Source organism: Scyliorhinus torazame, chromosome 10 (genome assembly GCF_047496885.1).
Source record: "Scyliorhinus torazame isolate Kashiwa2021f chromosome 10, sScyTor2.1, whole genome shotgun sequence".
Classification (NCBI taxonomy): domain Eukaryota; kingdom Metazoa; phylum Chordata; class Chondrichthyes; order Carcharhiniformes; family Scyliorhinidae; genus Scyliorhinus; species Scyliorhinus torazame.
This window is the reverse complement of record NC_092716.1, coordinates 39,472,724-39,491,278: the sequence shown is the minus strand read 5'-3', so window position 1 is coordinate 39,491,278 and position 18,555 is coordinate 39,472,724. Positions and strand designations below refer to the sequence as shown.

Sequence of the window (18,555 nt, the reverse complement as noted above, 5' to 3'; positions counted from 1 at the left end):
TTCCAAGGGCTGGCGCAGACTCGATGGTCCGAATGGCCTCCTTCTGTACTGTAAATTCTATGAAGAAGCACCCTTAGTCATCATCACCACCATTTACACCCACTTTGTCCTTTTTACCCGACATTTCTCCCAATCTCCACCTATCACTGGCCATCTATTTAGCTCCACCCTCCCCCTACCCCCAACAGTTTGAGTATTTCCTATTCTAGTTTTCTCTGGCTTTGACAAAGAGTCATCCAGACTCAAAACGTTAGCGCCATTCTCTCTCCACTGATGCTGTCAGACTTGCTGAGATTGTCCAGCATCATCTTCTGTTTTTGAGTTAATTTAAAGGTATGTCGAACGGAGCAGGCAGCACGGTAGTTGTGTTACCAAAAGTTAGTTAGTGTCACTTTTGCCAAAGGGGGAGATGATCACTTTTGTAATGATTAGGCAGTCGATACTTATATGGTATCAAAGGTTACAATGGCGGGTGAAGGCTGCATTAGTAGGTGAGATTCCCAGTCTTTGAGGTTTCCCTGTCACCTATCTTCTATCAAAGTCTGTTGTACAATTGCATTAGATGTCCCACACCAGATGTCTAACTCGAGGACAGACACACACATGCACACTCTTGGGATACGATCCAGGAGAGCGTTTTGACAGCTTTCTTCCTTGAAAGAGCTAAGAACACCAGCATCGAGGCCATGGTCATCCAAAACCAACTCTACTGGGCCAGCCACCTGCTTAGGATACCAGAGTCTTGACTGCCGAAGCAAATCTTCACCCGGCTCCTGAACAAGAGGATGACCGAGGAAGTGCTCCCAAGACCCGCCCTGGAGCTTTCCTCAAGAAACGCAACATAGACATCAATGCCTGGGAGACCCTTGCTTAGAAAAGACCTACTTGGAGGACCTACTCCTGATAGAAGGGACACAATTTTTCGAGAACACCTGACAGTAAGAGGAGGTCCAGAGAAACCTGAGAAAGGTCTACCGCCTGGAAACAGCTGCCAAGTGAGCGGTCAGAGATACGGCTTTAGGATCGGGCTTCAGTCCCGCAAGAACCCATGACCAGTGACATGGAGTTTCTTGGGTGGACAAATCGTTAGCGAGTGATCATCAAAGAAGAAAATCATTTTAAAACTTGCTCATTGAAACTGGAGTGTAAGACACGAGAGAAGTAAGTACGGAAAATTACACCGTATAGGACAAAATGGTAATTTGATTCAGTACAATGCATCATAACAAATAATTTAACCTAATATTTGCATTTGTCTGAATAACCCGAAAGATCTGAAGTTATATAGCCTTTCATAACTTCATGATATCTTAAAGCACTGCAGCCAATGAGGTACTTTGAAGTGCATTCACATTGGAATGCATGCAACTCGACAACCAGTTTACTCAACTGCCCCCTAAATAGCGATGTGACGATGACTAGATAATCTGTTCCTGTGGTGTTGATTTTTTTTTTCAAAAAATATAAATTCGGAGTACCCAATTCTTTTTTTTTTTACCAATTAAGGGGCAATTTAGAGTGACCAATCCAACTAACCTACACATCTTTTTGGGTTGTGGGGGTGAGACCCACACAGACTAGGAGAAGGTACAAACTCCACATGGACAGTGATCCGGGGTTGGGATTGAACCAGCAGTGCTAACCACTGTGCCTCTGTGCTGCCCTTCCTGTGATGTTGATTAAGGGATTAATTTTGGCCAGGGCACCAGGGATAACTTCCCTGCTCGGCTTTGTAATAGTTCTGTTGGATTTTTAATGTCAGTTTAATGTCTCATCTTAAACCTACCACCTCTAATTGCAGCACTTCCTCAGTACTGCACTGGATAGTCAGCCAAGATTTTGGTGCTCAAGTCCTGGAATGAGACTCGAGGCCACAACCTTCTGAATTAGGTGTGAGTGCTGCCAATTGAACCATGACTGACATTCTAATTGTTAGTACTGTCTCTCTCGGAGTAGGTTTAATCTCAGTAGAGAGACAATCTACTTTTTGTTGGGAACGACTTTAAAATAAATTGAAATGAGAAAGTCTAAACTGTAACAGTACTGTGAGGAAACACTAAAATACTTGTCATATCGCATTTTTGAAAAGAAAAAAGCTGTAACAGTTGGATAGTGCTTTATGCCTTTATGATTCCAAACATTTATCCTTTTTTTGGTTTTAGAAATTGCTTTCAGCAGTTAAAGAGAAGAATTCAGCCCATCTTGATCTGCATCTATTTTCAAACAGCAACTTGAAAAGGAAAATGCTGCTTTTTGCAGAAAGCTTAATTGACAACTCAGAGCCACTTCTTCTTCATGTATGTATTCTGATTTAGCTCCTTTGCACACTGCATTTCAAAAGGACTTGTTCTACAATTGTGTCATAGAATCATTTACAGTGCAGGAGACCACTCGGCCCATCGAATCTGCACTTCACACTGTTTATAGTTTTGTTCATTCGTGCACGTTTACCTATGCCCCCTTCATCAGCCAGGGGTCTAATGGAAGGTGCATGTAAAATATTTTTCTACTTTGCACCCATGTCATCTTTTGCAGCTTTTCAAAAATATTAAACTATGTAAAGTACATAAAAAATAATGCAAAAGACAAAGGTTTGACTGAGGAAAATGTGTTTTCAGCATAACTGAGAATTTGTGTGGCATGTTCATTTATGTTCTCTTTCTCCCCCCCCCCGAGCTGTGCTAATGTTTATTAAGTTTATAGTGCATAAGCTATGTATTTGTTGCTAACTTGTAGTAAGCGCATATTTAGGATTGTATGCTTTTGGATCAAAATTGTCCAATGCTTTCAAACGATTGTTATCTGTGTTGCCACCAACCAATTTCTTTTCTCTGTGGCTTCTATTGGACAGCTATGCAAAGAGTGCTAAAGAAATAGTAGTAGGGAAGACCTGTTATCAACTTGTGTTGATTCAAAAGGGCAGATATGTTTTCTAATGGCTATGAAATATTCAGAAGTTTGCTCTTGGACTGACATTTGCTTGCAAAGTATAAACTACAGAACAACGATACACATGTCAAGCGGATTCTGAAGGGAGATTTCACAAAACAAAGCAACAAAAATAAATATTTGCGTTTCCCTTTTAGAGTGCAAAAAACTCCACTTCAAGATCAATAGCAGAAATCCAGGGTGAAAAACCGAGAATGGACTCTAATCAAAAGGTGCAGCAGGAGAGTCAGACATCAGATCGGAACAAATGCTCTTCAAAACCAACGGATAAATGTCATATATGTTCTAACAGGTGATTGGAAAATTTTAAATCAACTTCAGCTACATTTGATAATTACTGTATATGCAAATATTTTTTTAAATTATCCAATCTGTCCCAAATACTCATTTGAGAAAATGATCTAGAGTAAAGTTACAACACTTCAGTAAATAACATTTCCAACTTGATTACTTTCTGTTAACAACAAAAATCTTAAAAGAAAAATGAACTTATCTATTCTACATTTAAGTGTTGGAATTACATTTCAAGAAATATAGGTATTCCTTCCTAACTGAAGATCTGTAAAGCAGAAATAATATTTGATGCAATGCAGTTTTAAATCCCAAGTCCTCTTTTAAAATCCATTAATAACAATTCAAAATAGCCCGTCAACATTTTAGATATGCTGTTGGTTGTCTTCTGAGTGTTACTTTTGTGATGATTTAAAAAAATATAAATTTGGAGTACCCAATTATTTATTTTCCCATTAAGGGGCAATGTAGCATGGCTAATCCATCTACTTTGCATATCTTTGAGTTGTGGGGTGAGACCCACACAGACACGGGGGAGACTGTGCAAACTCCACACGGACAGTGACCCGAGGCCGGGATCGAACCCGGGTCCTCAGTGCCGTGAGGCAGCAGTGCTAACCACTACGCCACCATGTCGCTCTTTCTTTTGTGATGATGAAGGAATTTCAGAAATATTGAATATGTATTTGGTGCAATAAGGGTTAAAAACCTTGGGTAATTGTGTGTGACTGCTGCAGTGGTGTTTTTAAAAATCCTTGTTTACAAAACACCTTTTGGGTGCCTGGGTGCAATTAAAGCATTCTAAAGCATGGGCAAATGGATTTTTGTTTATATTAAGAAGGTTCCCTATGGAGTAGTTAATTAGATACATTGTGTGCAGTTCGTAAGTTGACGTAGTTACTGGGAGGAGTCAGAGTACCAGCCATTTTGCAGAAAAGCAGGCAGTTTAGGTTTTAGATTGGCATGTGAACCGAAGTCGATCATCTGCTCTGAATGCAGTTCAGTTAAAGATCTGTCTTTAGATGGACTAGTAGGGTGGGTTTCTCCGCTCCCGGGACTGAACGCCGTCGCGTTTCATGACGGCGCGAACAGGGCCCGGGCACGACCTATTCTGGCCCCACAAGGGGCCAGCACGGCGCTGGAGCGGTTCACGCCGCACCAGCGTCCATCGTGCCGCGTCAACCCGCGCATGCGCAGTTGGGGCAGCCCAATCCTACGCATGTGCAGTTGGGCCGCGCATCCTGCGCATGCGCGGGGAACTTCTTATGCGCGATGGCCCCTCACCAACATGGCACCGGTGTTCTGGGGCTGCACGCGGAAGGGGGTAGGCCCGGGAGGGGGGGGGAGAGACTGCCCTGCCGATCGGTGGGCCCCGATCGCAGTCCAGACCCCATCGGAGCCCCCCCCCCCCGGTGAAGGTGCCCCCCACAGGCCGCCCCCCCCCCCAGCGTTCCCGCAGAGTTCCCGCCGGCAGCGACCAGGGGTGGATGGCGTCGGCGAGAACCAGCTGCTAGGCCCGTCTGGGCTAGAGAATCGCCGCTCGCGGTTTGCGGCGATTCTCCGAGCGGCCCAGCGCGAATCGCCTGGCGCTGATTTCGGGGGAGGGAGAATCGGGTGCGGGAGTCGGGGCGGCGTGGTGCGATTCGCGCAGCGCCCCGGCGAATCTCCCACCCGGTGTGGGGGGGAGAATCTCGCCTGTAGTTTCTTCCTAAACAGTTCAGTTAGTTGGAAGATGGAAGTCAAACTATGAATACAGTTTCTGAAGATTTGAGCTAGAGATCCTGCATTGTTCTGACAGGGTCAGGTCTCTTTCATTAAAGCAGTGTCAAAAGATCTCCCTTGTTCAAAATGGAGTTTCAAGACATCTCTACAGCAAGTATTCCTGAGTGCTAACTGTATTTGAAAGTGGATTAGGACCCGAGATGGTTCTGTTGTTTGAGTAGAAGTAAAGATCACAGTTAAGGGTTATTGTGCCTCTGTATTGATTCGTATTGTTTCGGGGTAATTGTAAGCTATTTTCCGGTGTGATGTTGAAAATATTTTAATACCGTGTTCGTAATAAAGCTTGTTTTAATATACCATATTATGTGTCGAGTTTGCACTTTCTCCCCTGTCTGCATGGGTTTCGCCCGGGTGCTTTGGTTACTCCCCATAGTCCAAAGATGTGCAGGTTAGGTAGATTGGCCACGCCAAATTGCCCTTCATGTCCAAAGATTAGGTGGGGATACTGGGCTTAAGTAGGATGTTCTTTCAAGGGCTGGTGTAGACTCGATGGGCTGAATGGCCTCCTGCACTGTAAATTCTGTGATATCCCTATTTTGGGTGAATCACTCATGGAGTGAGGTATCCTTTCCTCAGTCTTAGAAAATTGAAGTAAAACATTGGGGGTTCTGTCCAGTATCCTAGCCACCGTTGCGGTCTGGTCCAGGATCGTAATACTTTGGCAAAGCCACATTTATAACCCATCACTAGTTGACCTAGAAATTGTTTCAGTCCTTGTGTTGATGGGTGTAAAGTCTGAAATTCCAGATATTCATCTAGCAATGTTGGAAAAATGATCTGGGTGTCCACGTCAGGTTGATATTTGACTTGAAAGGGAACTTGGAGATGGTCTAAAAAAGACTAGACTTAAAATAATGTATTTACAAAAGAGAAACCTTGTTTTCACAGTTAATATAGAATATTTCAACCTCCCTCTCAAGCCACCAATGCAATTCCTTATAAAATAAATCATAGTTTCTGCTTCAATAATGGTTTTGCAGAAATCTCTGCATTCTAACTACCCTCCCATGAATGTCTTTCGGCTTTTCCTTTTATTGTTTTTGTAATGATTTTGTATTTGTACTATCTTGTTCTACTGTTAACCAACCAATGAAATAGTCTACCTACCTTATAAATGTTGCAAATTAAAATACCATAAGGTCACCTATTAATTTCCCCGCATGGAACAGTATGTAATCTCGTTATGATCCTGATCGGAGGGCTTATTGATTAAATAATTATGCATGTTTGTGAAGTGGTTCACACTTTCAAGATTGGTAGGGAGAGTGAAACGGTACAGGGACTAGCTCCTCTTTTCTATTGGTGGTGTTTGGTTAGTTTCTTCTGTCCAGAACCGAACTCATGGTTGCCTCCTTCTTTGTCTGTATGGCATCAACCCACTTCCTATGCTGAGTGTTATGGGGCTTCTGAAAGGGGAAGTGTTTTAAATTTAGAATATGTAACATTGCTTAGGAGAGTTAAGGTATTTGAGGGGTGGACAGATGGGTCTTCTCTCATTGCTGACTTTATTTCTCCCCCCCCCCTAATGTTCGATGTAATCCAATTCTCGAAAGTGCATAATGGATAACGCCCATGAATTGTAAAACCCCTCCATCCTTCCCCTCAGTTCAAATTTGACCTTTTCATGTGTCAAGAATTCCAGCGGGTCCCCCCGCCAAGCCAGGGCACAGGGTGGAGAGGTTGATCTCCATCCTAACAGGATCGGCCTACAGGCGATCAACGAGGCGAAGGCTACAACATCTGCCTCCGTGTCCGTTTCCAACCCTGGCTGGTCCGACACGCCGAATATGGCCTCCCGAGGGCCCAGGTCCAATTTCACGTGCACCACTTTACAGATAACCCGAAAACCCTCCTTCCAGTAATCCTCCAGCTTTGGACAGGACCAAAACATATGAACGTGGTTTGCCAGTCTTAATTTGCAACTTGGGAAGGGTTAGGATGGTGTGTGACCCTAATTGCACCCTTATTAGCAATCTGAAGTTCAAATTAATGATTTCTGAATTAAAAATTTGTAGCCATAAATGTATTTAATTGAATGGAACTCAAAACTCCATGCTGTTTAAATTGTCGTTTCTTTAAAAATAGTTATGTCTTCATATTTTTTCCATGAGTTTGTTTTGTACCATACACAGTTTTATGGGGAAAGTTGTATGCTTTGTTTAGAAGTCCTTTTTTTAAAGGCTTGAAATTTCTGTAGAGGCAGAACTTCAATCCGTCTGACCATCCAAAGCAGCTGTGCCACTGTTGTGATATATATTTGTATTGACAAATCAAAGTGTAAGGCAGGCTGTTCCACAGGGTAATAGGACTTGGATTTGTGCTTATAAGTTCCCATAGAATCCGTTTCTGATCGCCGCTTTGCTATGATGTGGGAGGAAGAGTGCTGTGTACAATTTTGATTTCTTTAGTTGAGAAAAGACATAATAACATTAGAAGCAGTTCCGAGAAGGTTGACTTGACTGATTCTTGGAATGAGGGGTTATCTTATGAAGCAAGAGTGAGCCTGCATCAATGGTGTTTAGAAGAATAAGGGGTGACCTTATTGAAACATATGAGATCCTGAGGGAAATTGCCCTGGTTGATGCTGAGAGGATGTTTCCCCTTGTGGGAGAGACTAGAACTAGGAACAGTTTAAAATTGAGGGGCCTCCCATTTAAGATGGCGATGAGAATATTTTTCTCCGTGTCATTGGTCTGTGGAATTCTCTTCCAGAGAGCAGTGAAGGCAGGGTTAATTAATATTTTTCAGGCTGAGTGAGATTGATTTTTGATTGACAAGGGAGTCAGGGATAGACAGGAAAGTGGCGATGAGACCACAATCTGGTCAGCCATTATCTTATCAAATGGTGGAGCATACTCAAGGGACCAAACGACCTACACCTGGTCTTAATTATTATGTTGATATGTATGTATGTTTGTAAGAGGGGGAAATGAGATGGAAATACACCCCAGGTTAGCCTTTCTCACGTATGTTCAGGATTAAAGTCCAATCAGTCCTTTAAAGCCAATACGCATTGTGCGAACAAATTCTGGGGAAGGAAGAAATTTGCTTCAGGTACGCTTGTAATATGTTGATTGCTAATATAATTGAATCGCTGAAGATAAGCACTCTAACTTAATCAGCTTTTTAAAAAATAGATTTTTTTTTCTCTCAACTTACAAACCCCAGTGTAGCTTTGTAGCTTTCATGTTCACTGTTGGCAAATTATTTGACTGGCGAGGAGTACATGCACTCGTATGAGCACTTGGCAAGGATTACTGGATAGAATTCAGGAACTGAAATCTGAGCTGAACTATTCCACCCCCTTTTTTTTAATGCCGCAGTTGGGGATAAAAAATGTATTGTTTTTGTTGAAATCAACAATCCAGAGAAACAAATAATCCTATAATGACAGTTCTTTTTAATTATTTCTAGGGTGGAACCTCAGCCTGGCCTTATTAGTAGTTTTGTAGCCCTACAAACCGCATTCTGCATCCTCCATAAGTTAAAAGTGGATCCGTTGACATCTTTTAAAGAGATAGATGTATTGGATTTTGAATTGCTTGGAAACAGCAAATTACAACAGATGACAAGATACAAGAAGCAGAGGGCTGAGGCAAATACTATTCAAAAATCTGATAAGCCGGCTGCAAAATGCATACAGGCTGTTTCTCGGTTTATTATAGATCCAGATAGTCAGGATGAGGTAGAACATCTTGATACCATGGACAAGGCTGAAAGCAGACACGGATTTCAACAAGACAGAGCGAAACCCATACAGTCGCGGAAAAGAGATAGTTCTTGTAAAGAAACTTTGCATAAGGAAGACACCTTGCAGCTGCAACATGTCAAGAGGTGAGCACTGTTCAACTATATAGCCTTTAAGTTCATGTATTTTTTCCCCAAAAAAGTACTCAAAGGAACACTCACAGTAGGTTAAACAATACTTGAATACAAGTTGAATTCTGAGATTTTTTTTACTGCTTCCATTTTCTGCTACAGGGGGCACTGGCTTTAGTTGGAATGGATTTCTGCAGAGGAATATGAGCCATCTGGTATCTTGTTTAAAAAGGCAATTTTTAATTTATGAACTTGGACTGTGAGTTTCTGGATTATTTGACTGTGGAGGGGTGTTATGGATTTTTTTTCTCCCTTCCCATCTATATGCATGAACGTCATTGTAGGGCTCTCTAGATAACACCAGGGAGTGGGAGCCCAGTTAACATATTTCTCTCCTACTTCTTGCTTCCGGCCAGTTGTGCCACCTTTATTCCCAGAGCCACAGATTTTCTATAATATGTTCTAAATTATAACAGAGGAATTGGATAGTTAATCACTTGCCCTGAATTGTCTGAAAATTGCTGTAATAGCCCAAATTTTACTGTGTGGGAGACAACAGATTTACATTACAAACAGTAATTCAACTGACCATTTCAATCAAGGTTTATACTTCACCAATACATCTTAACCTGAATCGTAGTTACAGTTGTAACCTTGCTGTGAGAAGTACTTTTATCTTTTTTCAAAAGAAATTGGACTCTGATTTTGTTTTGGTAAAAAGAAGAGATGGTCACTTGTACTTTTCCAGTGTGTGGGGGAAAAACAATCAGACCATAACATTTGGCTGCAAACTATTCTGGAAGAACATATATTTAATCTTCAAAATACCAATGTAAGTTTTTCTACCAGATATTCATAGAATCACTGCAGTGCAGAAGGAGACCATTTAGCCCACCGAATCTGCACCAACCTGTTGAAAGAGCACCCTATCTTGGCCCACGCCCCCACCCGATCCCCTCACCTAACCTTTTGGACACTAAGGGGCAATTTAGCATGGCCAATCTACTTAACCTCATCTTTGGGCTGTGGGAGGACTCCGAAGCACCCAGAGGAAACCCATGTAAACAAGGGGAGAATGTACAAACTCCACATAGCCAGTCATCCAAGGCTGGAATTGAACCCAGGTCCGTGGCACTGTGAGGCAACAGTGCTAACCACTGTGCCACCGTGCCACAGAACTGTTCTGGCTGTGACTTTGTAGTATCGCTTCACAAAAGGAGTTATCTCAGTCTCCAGTTATGAGGAGTGTGACAGTAGTTTTAACAGTATTGCAATAAGTTTCATCAGCTCTTTATGGTATTGGTCTCATTTTGGGAAAAGTAATAAAATTACCTTTGTACATTGATAACATGTATCACTCCATTTTCGGAATATGACCGAAACAGATATCCGATCTGACAAATATCGTGGTTAAAATAGTCTTTGACATTTGCTATATAGTGGAAAGATCCAGTTTTCCAGACCATTTTTGTATTGTTTGGTTTCTAATTATTTTAAATGATCAATTAGGCGTAACTGCTTGAACGATCCTGGAATCACTGAGGACAAGGAAAAGTGGAGTGATGAAGAATTTCTTTTTGATGTGCAACAAGACATTTCCATCAGTGAGTAAAATAGCACAGCATCCAAAACATGAATATTGATTTGCACACTTTTTCCCAAATCTTCACCTGGATAACTACATAACTAACACCACTATCTGTTATTTAATAAACAATTTGGTCACCCTGGATGTGGATGATATTGGCTGTGTTTATTGCTGATAGGTTTTGGTAGACTTTCTCTTTGAACTACTGGAGGTCTTATTGGTAATGGTGTTAGATAAGGAATTTCAGGATTATGGCGCTTGACCCCTCCAAGGACACCAGGTATGCTTCCAAGTCAAGATGGCGTGTGACTTGGAGAGCTGAACTTTGTAGGAAGTGAAGAGGCAGTGAGCAGATCATAAGGTGAGCTGTTAGTTCCAGAATAGCCATCTCTATTCTTGTAATCGGTGTGTTGATATAGCTTATCCAATTATGAAAGTTTGGATGCTGAAATAGTACATTTGGCATGGTGGTGTTACTAAAGGATAGGGAAGTGATTTGAGTTGTTTTGGAGATCCAGGTACTTGCAAGGTCTGAACGTTATCTTCCATTTGACATGCTTTGCCAGACTTTTTAAAATATATATATTTACTCCACTTTTTAAATTTTATACATTGCAAAAACAATAGCAGGTACTAACATGCCCCAAACCCTCCCCCCCCTCTCTCTCTCTCCTCCCCCGCCCCCCCCAACAACTGCCGGTGAGCAGCTCTTCGGTTGAACTCTTCGATTGCAGCCCTGACTGTGCACATCACTTTCTCGAGATGCAGAAATTCCATAAGATCCCCTAGGCATACCGAGGCGCTGGAGCAGTTAAACTCCCAGCACTCGCCTTCGAGCAATCAGTGAGGCCAAGACCAGAACATCAGCCCTCACCCAGGTCTGTAGCTCGGCACGTCCGATACCCCGAATATGGCCCCGGGTGGACAAGGCTTCGGTTCAATTTGTAAGATTGCCGACATGGTGCCAAAGAAGGAGACCCAGTACCCCTTGGGACGTAACTAGAGTACATGTACATGGTTAGCCGGCCCCTCCCACTATGATCACACTCGTCCTCTAACCCCGCAAATAGCCTGCTCATCCTGGATTTGGTCAAATGGGCCCGAAACACTACCTTCAAGTGTATCAGCACTAACCTCGCACATGATGACTGCGTTCACCCTTCACACCACACCACTCCTCGAGCTCAGACCTCAACTCCTCCTCCAATTTGGCATTAACCCCCTCCAAGGATACTGCCTTCTCTGCTGTATGCCTCCCATAAACTCCCACGGTACTCCCCTCCTCCGTCCCTGCCAGTGACAAAACCCTCTCCCAACAACATTGGGAACGTCGCAAAGTTCTTTGCAAAGTCACGCACCTGTAAATATCTTAATGTATCTGCCCGTGAAAGTCCAAAGTTCTCCACCAATTCTCAAAGCTCGCAAACTGTCCCTCCAAAAAACAAATCCTTCATCACAGCCACCCCCTACTCCTCCCAGCCCCTGAACCTAACGTTCAACCTCTCTGACTTGAACATGTGGTTCGCATGTTCAATCCTGGGTCACCTGCACCTGTGAATATTAAAAATGGGAACCCGTAACATGAAACGGCAACAGCCCTAGATTGCTAGATTGACCCCCCCTGGCAGAGTTGATGGGAAACCCTCGCTTTTCTCCCAATTCAATTTAGACGTCGTGAAAGCCCCAAATTACATCAGTGCCGTGATATCATTCATTATGGGTATCGGATCCATTACATATAAAAGACCACCTCAGAACGCCTCAAACGCCCCATTATCCTTATCTGGCGCCGCCACTAACCTACCACCCAAATCTGTACAATCTCCCGGGAGGCCGTCTGCTGCCTCAGCTGACCAGCCAAAAACCTACTGGCCTTTTCCCCATACTCGTACTCTACCCCCCTCAAGGGACGCAACTGCCGCACTGCCTTCTCAGTGGATGGCAAATCAAATTGCATATGCAACTTCTTTCTGCGAGCCAGAATCTCTGACATTGGGTCACTTGATTACCTGCCATCCACCCCCAGGACCTCATCCACTAACCATTGGCGTCCCTCTCTTGTCTCCCTACCTTTTTGTGCCTTGTGCAAAATTATCTCCCCTCGCACCACCGCCTTCAGGCCATTCTATAGTACTGAGGGCGATACTTCTCCATTCCTGTTGAACCCCACATATTCATCAATCACCTAAGCCACCTTCACACAAAATCCCAAAACCGCTAACAGGCCCACATCCAAACACCATGCCGCCTACTGGGCCAGCCCCATCTCCAAACCACATCCACCAGATATGGAGCATAATCTGATATCACTATCGTGGCACTATCTTTATTCCTGGCAGCAGGGCTCTCCCTATCACAAAGAAGTCCATGCGCAAATACATATTATGCACCAGAGAGAAAAAGGAAAGCGCCTTGCATCCAGGGTGCAAAAACCACCATAGATCCGTTCCAGCCATCTCCTTCATGAATGCTGCTAGTACCTTCGCTGCCCCCAACGGTGCCAGCGACTTTGGCTTAGACTGATCTAACTTGGGGCTCAAAATGCAGTTCAAATCTGCCCCCCAATCTCAACTGGTGCATATCCATATCAGACATCACAGCCAGCGCCCTCTTCATGAACTCCACATCATCCCAATTTGAACAAAGAACAAAGAAAAGTACAGCACAGGAACAGGCCCTTCGGCCCTCCAAGCCCGTGCCGACCATGCTGCCCGTCTAAACTAAAATCTTCTGCATTTCCTGGGTCCGTATCCCTCTATTCCCATCCTATTCATGTATTTGTCCAGATGCCCCTTAAATGTCACTATCGTCCCTGCTTCCACCACCTCCTCCGGCAGCCGTTCGCGTTCGCGGGGCATACACGCTCACCTAAACCATCGACTTGGCCTCCAATGTCCTTAAACTGACTGGAAAGTTGCATAACAAGAAATAATGAATTTTATAAACTCAGGAAGTAGAAGCACAGATAACTAAAAGATTGAGGTGATTAGAGCTGGAAAAATACATCTGGTGGAGGATAATGGATTGAAAAAGTAATATCGCCATTGATTTGGTACATGTGCCAAATTGATAAGTGGTAATGAAAAGATTAGAACTGACAGTGGAAATGGCCATCATGATAGGTATTCTGTAAAGCAATTTATAAATTTAGCAAGTCAGTGCTTTTAATGAATCCCAACTTACCTGATTCCTGAGTGACGGCTGAAAGCTACATGTCCAACATGCCCTGGGAACTTCCACACATGTGGATTACATGCGCAGTCCAGTGTTTTAGTGATCTTTGGGCCAGGGACATAATAAACTTCATTAGTGTCACAAGTAGGCTTACATTAGCACTCCAACAAAGTTCCTGTGAAAAGCCCCTAGTCGTCACACTCCAGCGTCTGTTCGGATACACACGGAGAATTTAGTATGTCCAATTCACCTAACAAGCACGTCTTTCGGGACTTGTGGGAGGAAACCGGAGCACCCGGAGGAAGCCCAAGCAGACACGGGAGAACGTGCAGACTCCGCAAAGACAGTGACCCAAGCCGGGAATCAAACCCGGGTCCCTGGCACTGTGAGGCAACAGTGCTAACCACTGTGCTACCGTGACGCCCATGGACATGTGCCCAGTGTGCCTTTGTGAGGGATAAAATGGAGCAAAAACACAATCGGGGACCCAGGAGTGGGGCATCATAACCGAAGAGTCCCAGTACAGGGTACAGGGAGAGGTCCCAGACAGCGAGAGACAATCAAGGAAGGAGCCACTGCGGGGAGGAGACCACTGCTGTAAATTAGTAGGGAGAGGAGCAAAGAAGGAGGCTCCAAGCAGTAAATGTTATGCAGTTGGGAAGCTTCAAATAATGAGGGCTCGGGAGAAGCCTCAGAGAGTGAAACGGCAGCAAAGACACGAATGCTGCAGGCCACTGGGACACAAGTAACCCTTTGGAGCACTGGTATTCTGCTTGTCGTGGCTGAAGAGGTGAAGTTGTGCTTGTGAGTTGGAGCTGGACTGCAGAATCGGAGTCCAGGGGAACATAATCTCGACAAACCAGATTGAAACCCTGTGAGGTGCAGAGTTGTTGAAGCAGCCTTAGTCGGAGAAACCTTTGGAGGACTTCTGAATTTCAAGGCTTTATCCTTAAAAGGGAAGAGTGAAGACTTGCAGTCCTTCATAAGGGAGACGTTGTTTCAAGGAGATTGTTTGACATATCGTGGATGCTGACAACTGAGTAGGCTGCCGAGAAATCAGTGGGATCTGACCTGGTCACATCTGTCATTATGATGCAGTGTGGTGCATTCGACCGTAGGTTGCCTATTAATTCATATGTGCCTCATGTTCATTCTGAATGTTGGCGTACACAATGGCCATTTACTTTTCTGACTTTCCATAATGGAAGTTTATTTTGTTCATTCAGAAACTGGAATCTTGTGGCTTTAATCTCTTAGCAAATACCTGAATCTCAAACTTTGTTCATTTTCAACAAAAGGTTACTGGTCCTTAAGCGGATCCTACCAAAGAATTTGGCCATCTGGTCCAGGATTATAACAATGCCAACATGGTTTTGCAAACGGATGACTTTGCCTTGCACTGGCCTTGAAATTACTACTTGGCATGTGTGTTCTATTAAAAATGTACTGCATAAATCGATGATAGAGGCAATTGTGTACTGGATTCCCACAGCGGTGCATGGAGAGGAGGACTAGAAGTGCTCGCAAAGGCAGAAACAGACGGACAGAGAAGGCTTGGGCTAAAGCTGCAACAGGAGACAGCATGGCGGAGGACCGGACCACTGGCTTGTCGACCCAGCGGTCAACGGAGCAGCTGATGCAAGTTATCCAGGAGGGCTTCGCCAAGCAGAAGCGGGATTGTTGGGACTCGATTTTAAAGAGTCAATTGCGTGGCTGGAGCTTAGATTGGATGCCCAAGATCGGGCGATCCAGAAAGTAGAGAAGGCACTGGCTGATCAGGAGGAGCATCAAACTGCGGTGGAGTTGGAAGTGGGGATGCTGAGAGACCAGCAGAAAAGGCTCCTGGAGAAGGTGGAGGACCTAGAGAATAGGTCCCGCCGGCAGAACTGGAGGATCGTTGGGCTCCCGGAAGGGTCCGAAGGAGCGGACGCTGGGGATACATAGCGGGCATGTTCGAGAAGGGATGGGGCATTCTCCCGACCCCTGGAGGTGGACAAGGCTCACAGAGCGCTCGCGAGGAAGCCGCAAATGGAGGACCCCCCACCCTGAGGGCAATGGTGGTGGTGAGATTCCACAGGTATTTGGATAAGGAGCGTATTTTACAGTGGGCCAAGCAGACATGAAGCTGTAAATGGGAGAGCAGTATCCTGCGGATCTATCCGGACCTGAGTGCGGAGGTGGCCAGGAGAAGAGCGGGGTTTAACCAGATCAGATCAGGTCGACCCTTTTTAAGAAAAAGGTGACGTTCGGACTGCTGTATCCGGCCCGCCTCTGGGTCACGTACGAGGAGGAACATTTTTATTTTGAGTCGCCTGAGGAAGCACTGGACTTCGCGAAAAGGAAAGGACTGGCAGCGGACTGAGAACTTTTGAACTTTGCTGCAACGTTCATGTTTTTAAAAGTTTTTCGTTTTTCGTTTTGTGGACCCTATTTGTAATGCCTTCTGTATTGATTTGGGGCCAGGTGCAGAGCTGAGTGAGTTAAAGTTTACATTTGCACAGTTGGGGGATGGAGGTGTGTTTGTTTAGATGTTGGATCTCTTGCTTGATCTTTTCTTTGTTTAGCGGGGTATTTTTTCTGTCGGGCAATTGTGTTGGGATTGTTTGTCATCTGAATAGGTGGGAGAATGTCTGGCTCCAGGGATGGGGGCCACCAAGCTAGCTGGGCAGGCGAGCTCACGGATGCGAAGTGGGGGGTGAGCAGATGTTAGGCTTATCAAAGGGGTCGATTTACATTGTGCTGTTACTGGGGGGGGGGGATGATCAACAAGCGGGTGGTGTTTGAGGCGGGAAGAGTAATTTTGGATGTGGGAGGTCGGTACATTATGGTCAGTGGGAAATTGGAGGGGGTGCAGGTGGTACTAGTAAATGTGTATGCGCCAAATTGGGACGATGTGGAGTTTATAAAGAGGATGCTGGGGAAGATACCGGACCTGGATTCGCATAAGTTGGTCATGGGAGGGGACTTCAACACAGTTATTGACCCTGGTTTAGACCGGTCAAGCTCAAAATCGGGCAGGGTGGCAGTAATGGCAAAGGAACTAAAAGGGTTCATGGAGCAGATGGGGGAGGTGGACCCATGGAGATTTGTGCAGCCGTGGATGAAGGAGTTCTCCTTCTACTCACACGTGCAGAAAGTGTACTCCCGGATTGATTTCTTTATTCTGAGCAGGGCTTTACTGACGGGGGTGGTGGACACTGCGTATTCGGCGATCACAATCTCAGACCATGCCCCACACTGGGTTGACCTACAGGTTAGTAAAGACAGTACCCAGCGCCCGCACTGGAGGCTGGACGTGGGACTTTTGAGGTGTGCGGGCGGCTGAGGAAATGTATTTAGAACTACCTGGAAGTCAACGACATGGGGGAAATTTCGGCAGCGGTGGTCTGGGAAGCATTGAAGGCGGTGGTTAGAGGGGAGCTGATCTCGATACGGGCCCACAGGGAGAAGGTAGATAGGGCAGAGACGGACCGACTGCTAAAGGTGATACTACAGGTCGCCAGGAGGTATGCGGAGACCCCAGAGGCAGGGCTTTTAAGGGAACGGAGTTCGGCTTGTTAACCACAGGGAGGGTGGTGGTGCAGCTGAGAAAGGCGAGGGGGGGCGATTTATGAGCATGGAGAGAAGGCCAGCAGAATGCTTGCACGGCAGCTTAGAAAGAGTGAGGCAGCCAGGGAGATAGGGAAAGTAAATGATGGAGATGGGAACCTGGTTGGAGACTCAGCAGGGGTGAAAAAAGTGTTTAAGGAGTTTTATAGTAGGTTGTATGAGTCAGAACTCCCAACGGGGCTGGAGGGGATGAGGCACTTCCTTGGGGGGGCTGAATTTCCCGAAGATGGATGGGGAGCTGGTCGAAGGGCTGGCAGCCCCGATCGGGTTGGAAGAGATATCGGAGGGTCTGAAGGCCATGCAGTCGGGTAAAGCCCCGGGGCTGGACGGGTACACAGTGGAGTTCTATAAAATGTTCTCTGGGATATTGGGGCCGTTGTTGATGAGATCGTTCAATGAGGCAAGGGAGAGAGGGGTGCCTCCCCCCGACGATGCCACAGGCCACGATTTTCCTGATCCTGAAGCGGGACAAGAACCTGGAGTTGTGTGGTCCTACTCTGGGTTCAATCCTGGCTCTGGGTCTATGTCCGTGTGGAGTTTGCACATTCTCCCTGTGTTTGCGTGGGTTTCGCCCCCACAACCCAAAAATATGCAGGATAGGTGGATTGTCTACGCTAAATTGCCCCTCAATTGGAAAAAATGAATTGGGTACTCAAAATTTATTTTTAAAAATATACTGCATTGACCCAGATCTCAGAATCAAAAAAGATGGTTGTTTGAAGGATCGAGTTTTCTTGCAGGATAGGCTGAGATGTTTCAAAATTGAGTCTTCGTGCTGTACCATTGGAAGGAGATTACAAGGTGATAGGTTTAAATGGGAAGCTTCCATTATTAATAAAGTGACAGGAATTTATAATGGAAAACGTTAGAAGGATGTGTACACTCGTAAATTTCTGTCCTCCATAAAGTAACAGCAGACACTGTTACATTCTTTTTTTGAACACATTATGGCTCAGCACATTAATTGCAACGCTTTTTATGGTCACCTTTTTATCCATTTAATTTTCTTACACAGGAGATGGAAGAACCTCACCGACAGAAAGTAATGTTTCATTTGCATCCAAACGGCAGGTAAATTCCTTAAACTTATAATTTGTACACTTTGGTAAGACAGCTTGTGTACTGAAATTAGCTTGTGATCATTAATCGACAAATCTCAAAATATGATTTTAAAATGTATCATTAATTTTCTGAAGATGGGTTAGGAAGGGCTCTTTAGTTAGACTAATAAGTAAAACATGATGTGGAGATGCCGGCGTTGGACTTGGGTGAGCACAGTCGGGCGTCTTACAACATCAGGTTAAAGTCCAACAGCTTTGTTTCGAATCACTAGCTTTCAGAGC

General features: G+C 44.8%; 1 protein-coding gene across 2 annotated transcripts in view; it reads left to right on the top strand.

The window, feature by feature from the left end:
• The window catches only part of terfa (telomeric repeat binding factor a), a 50,764-nt gene that overhangs the window by 14,460 nt on the left and 17,749 nt on the right, over positions 1–18,555 (top strand). Inside the window, exons 5-9 of one of the 2 annotated variants that reach the window (XM_072517954.1) lie at positions 2,163–2,297; positions 3,087–3,241; positions 8,437–8,856; positions 10,351–10,445; positions 18,228–18,283. In XM_072517954.1, the coding sequence (XP_072374055.1) occupies positions 2,163–2,297; positions 3,087–3,241; positions 8,437–8,856; positions 10,351–10,445; positions 18,228–18,283 (861 nt within the window). The remainder of the gene's footprint in view (positions 1–2,162; positions 2,298–3,086; positions 3,242–8,436; positions 8,857–10,350; positions 10,446–18,227; positions 18,284–18,555) is intronic. The other variant, XM_072517955.1, reaches the window with a different exon arrangement.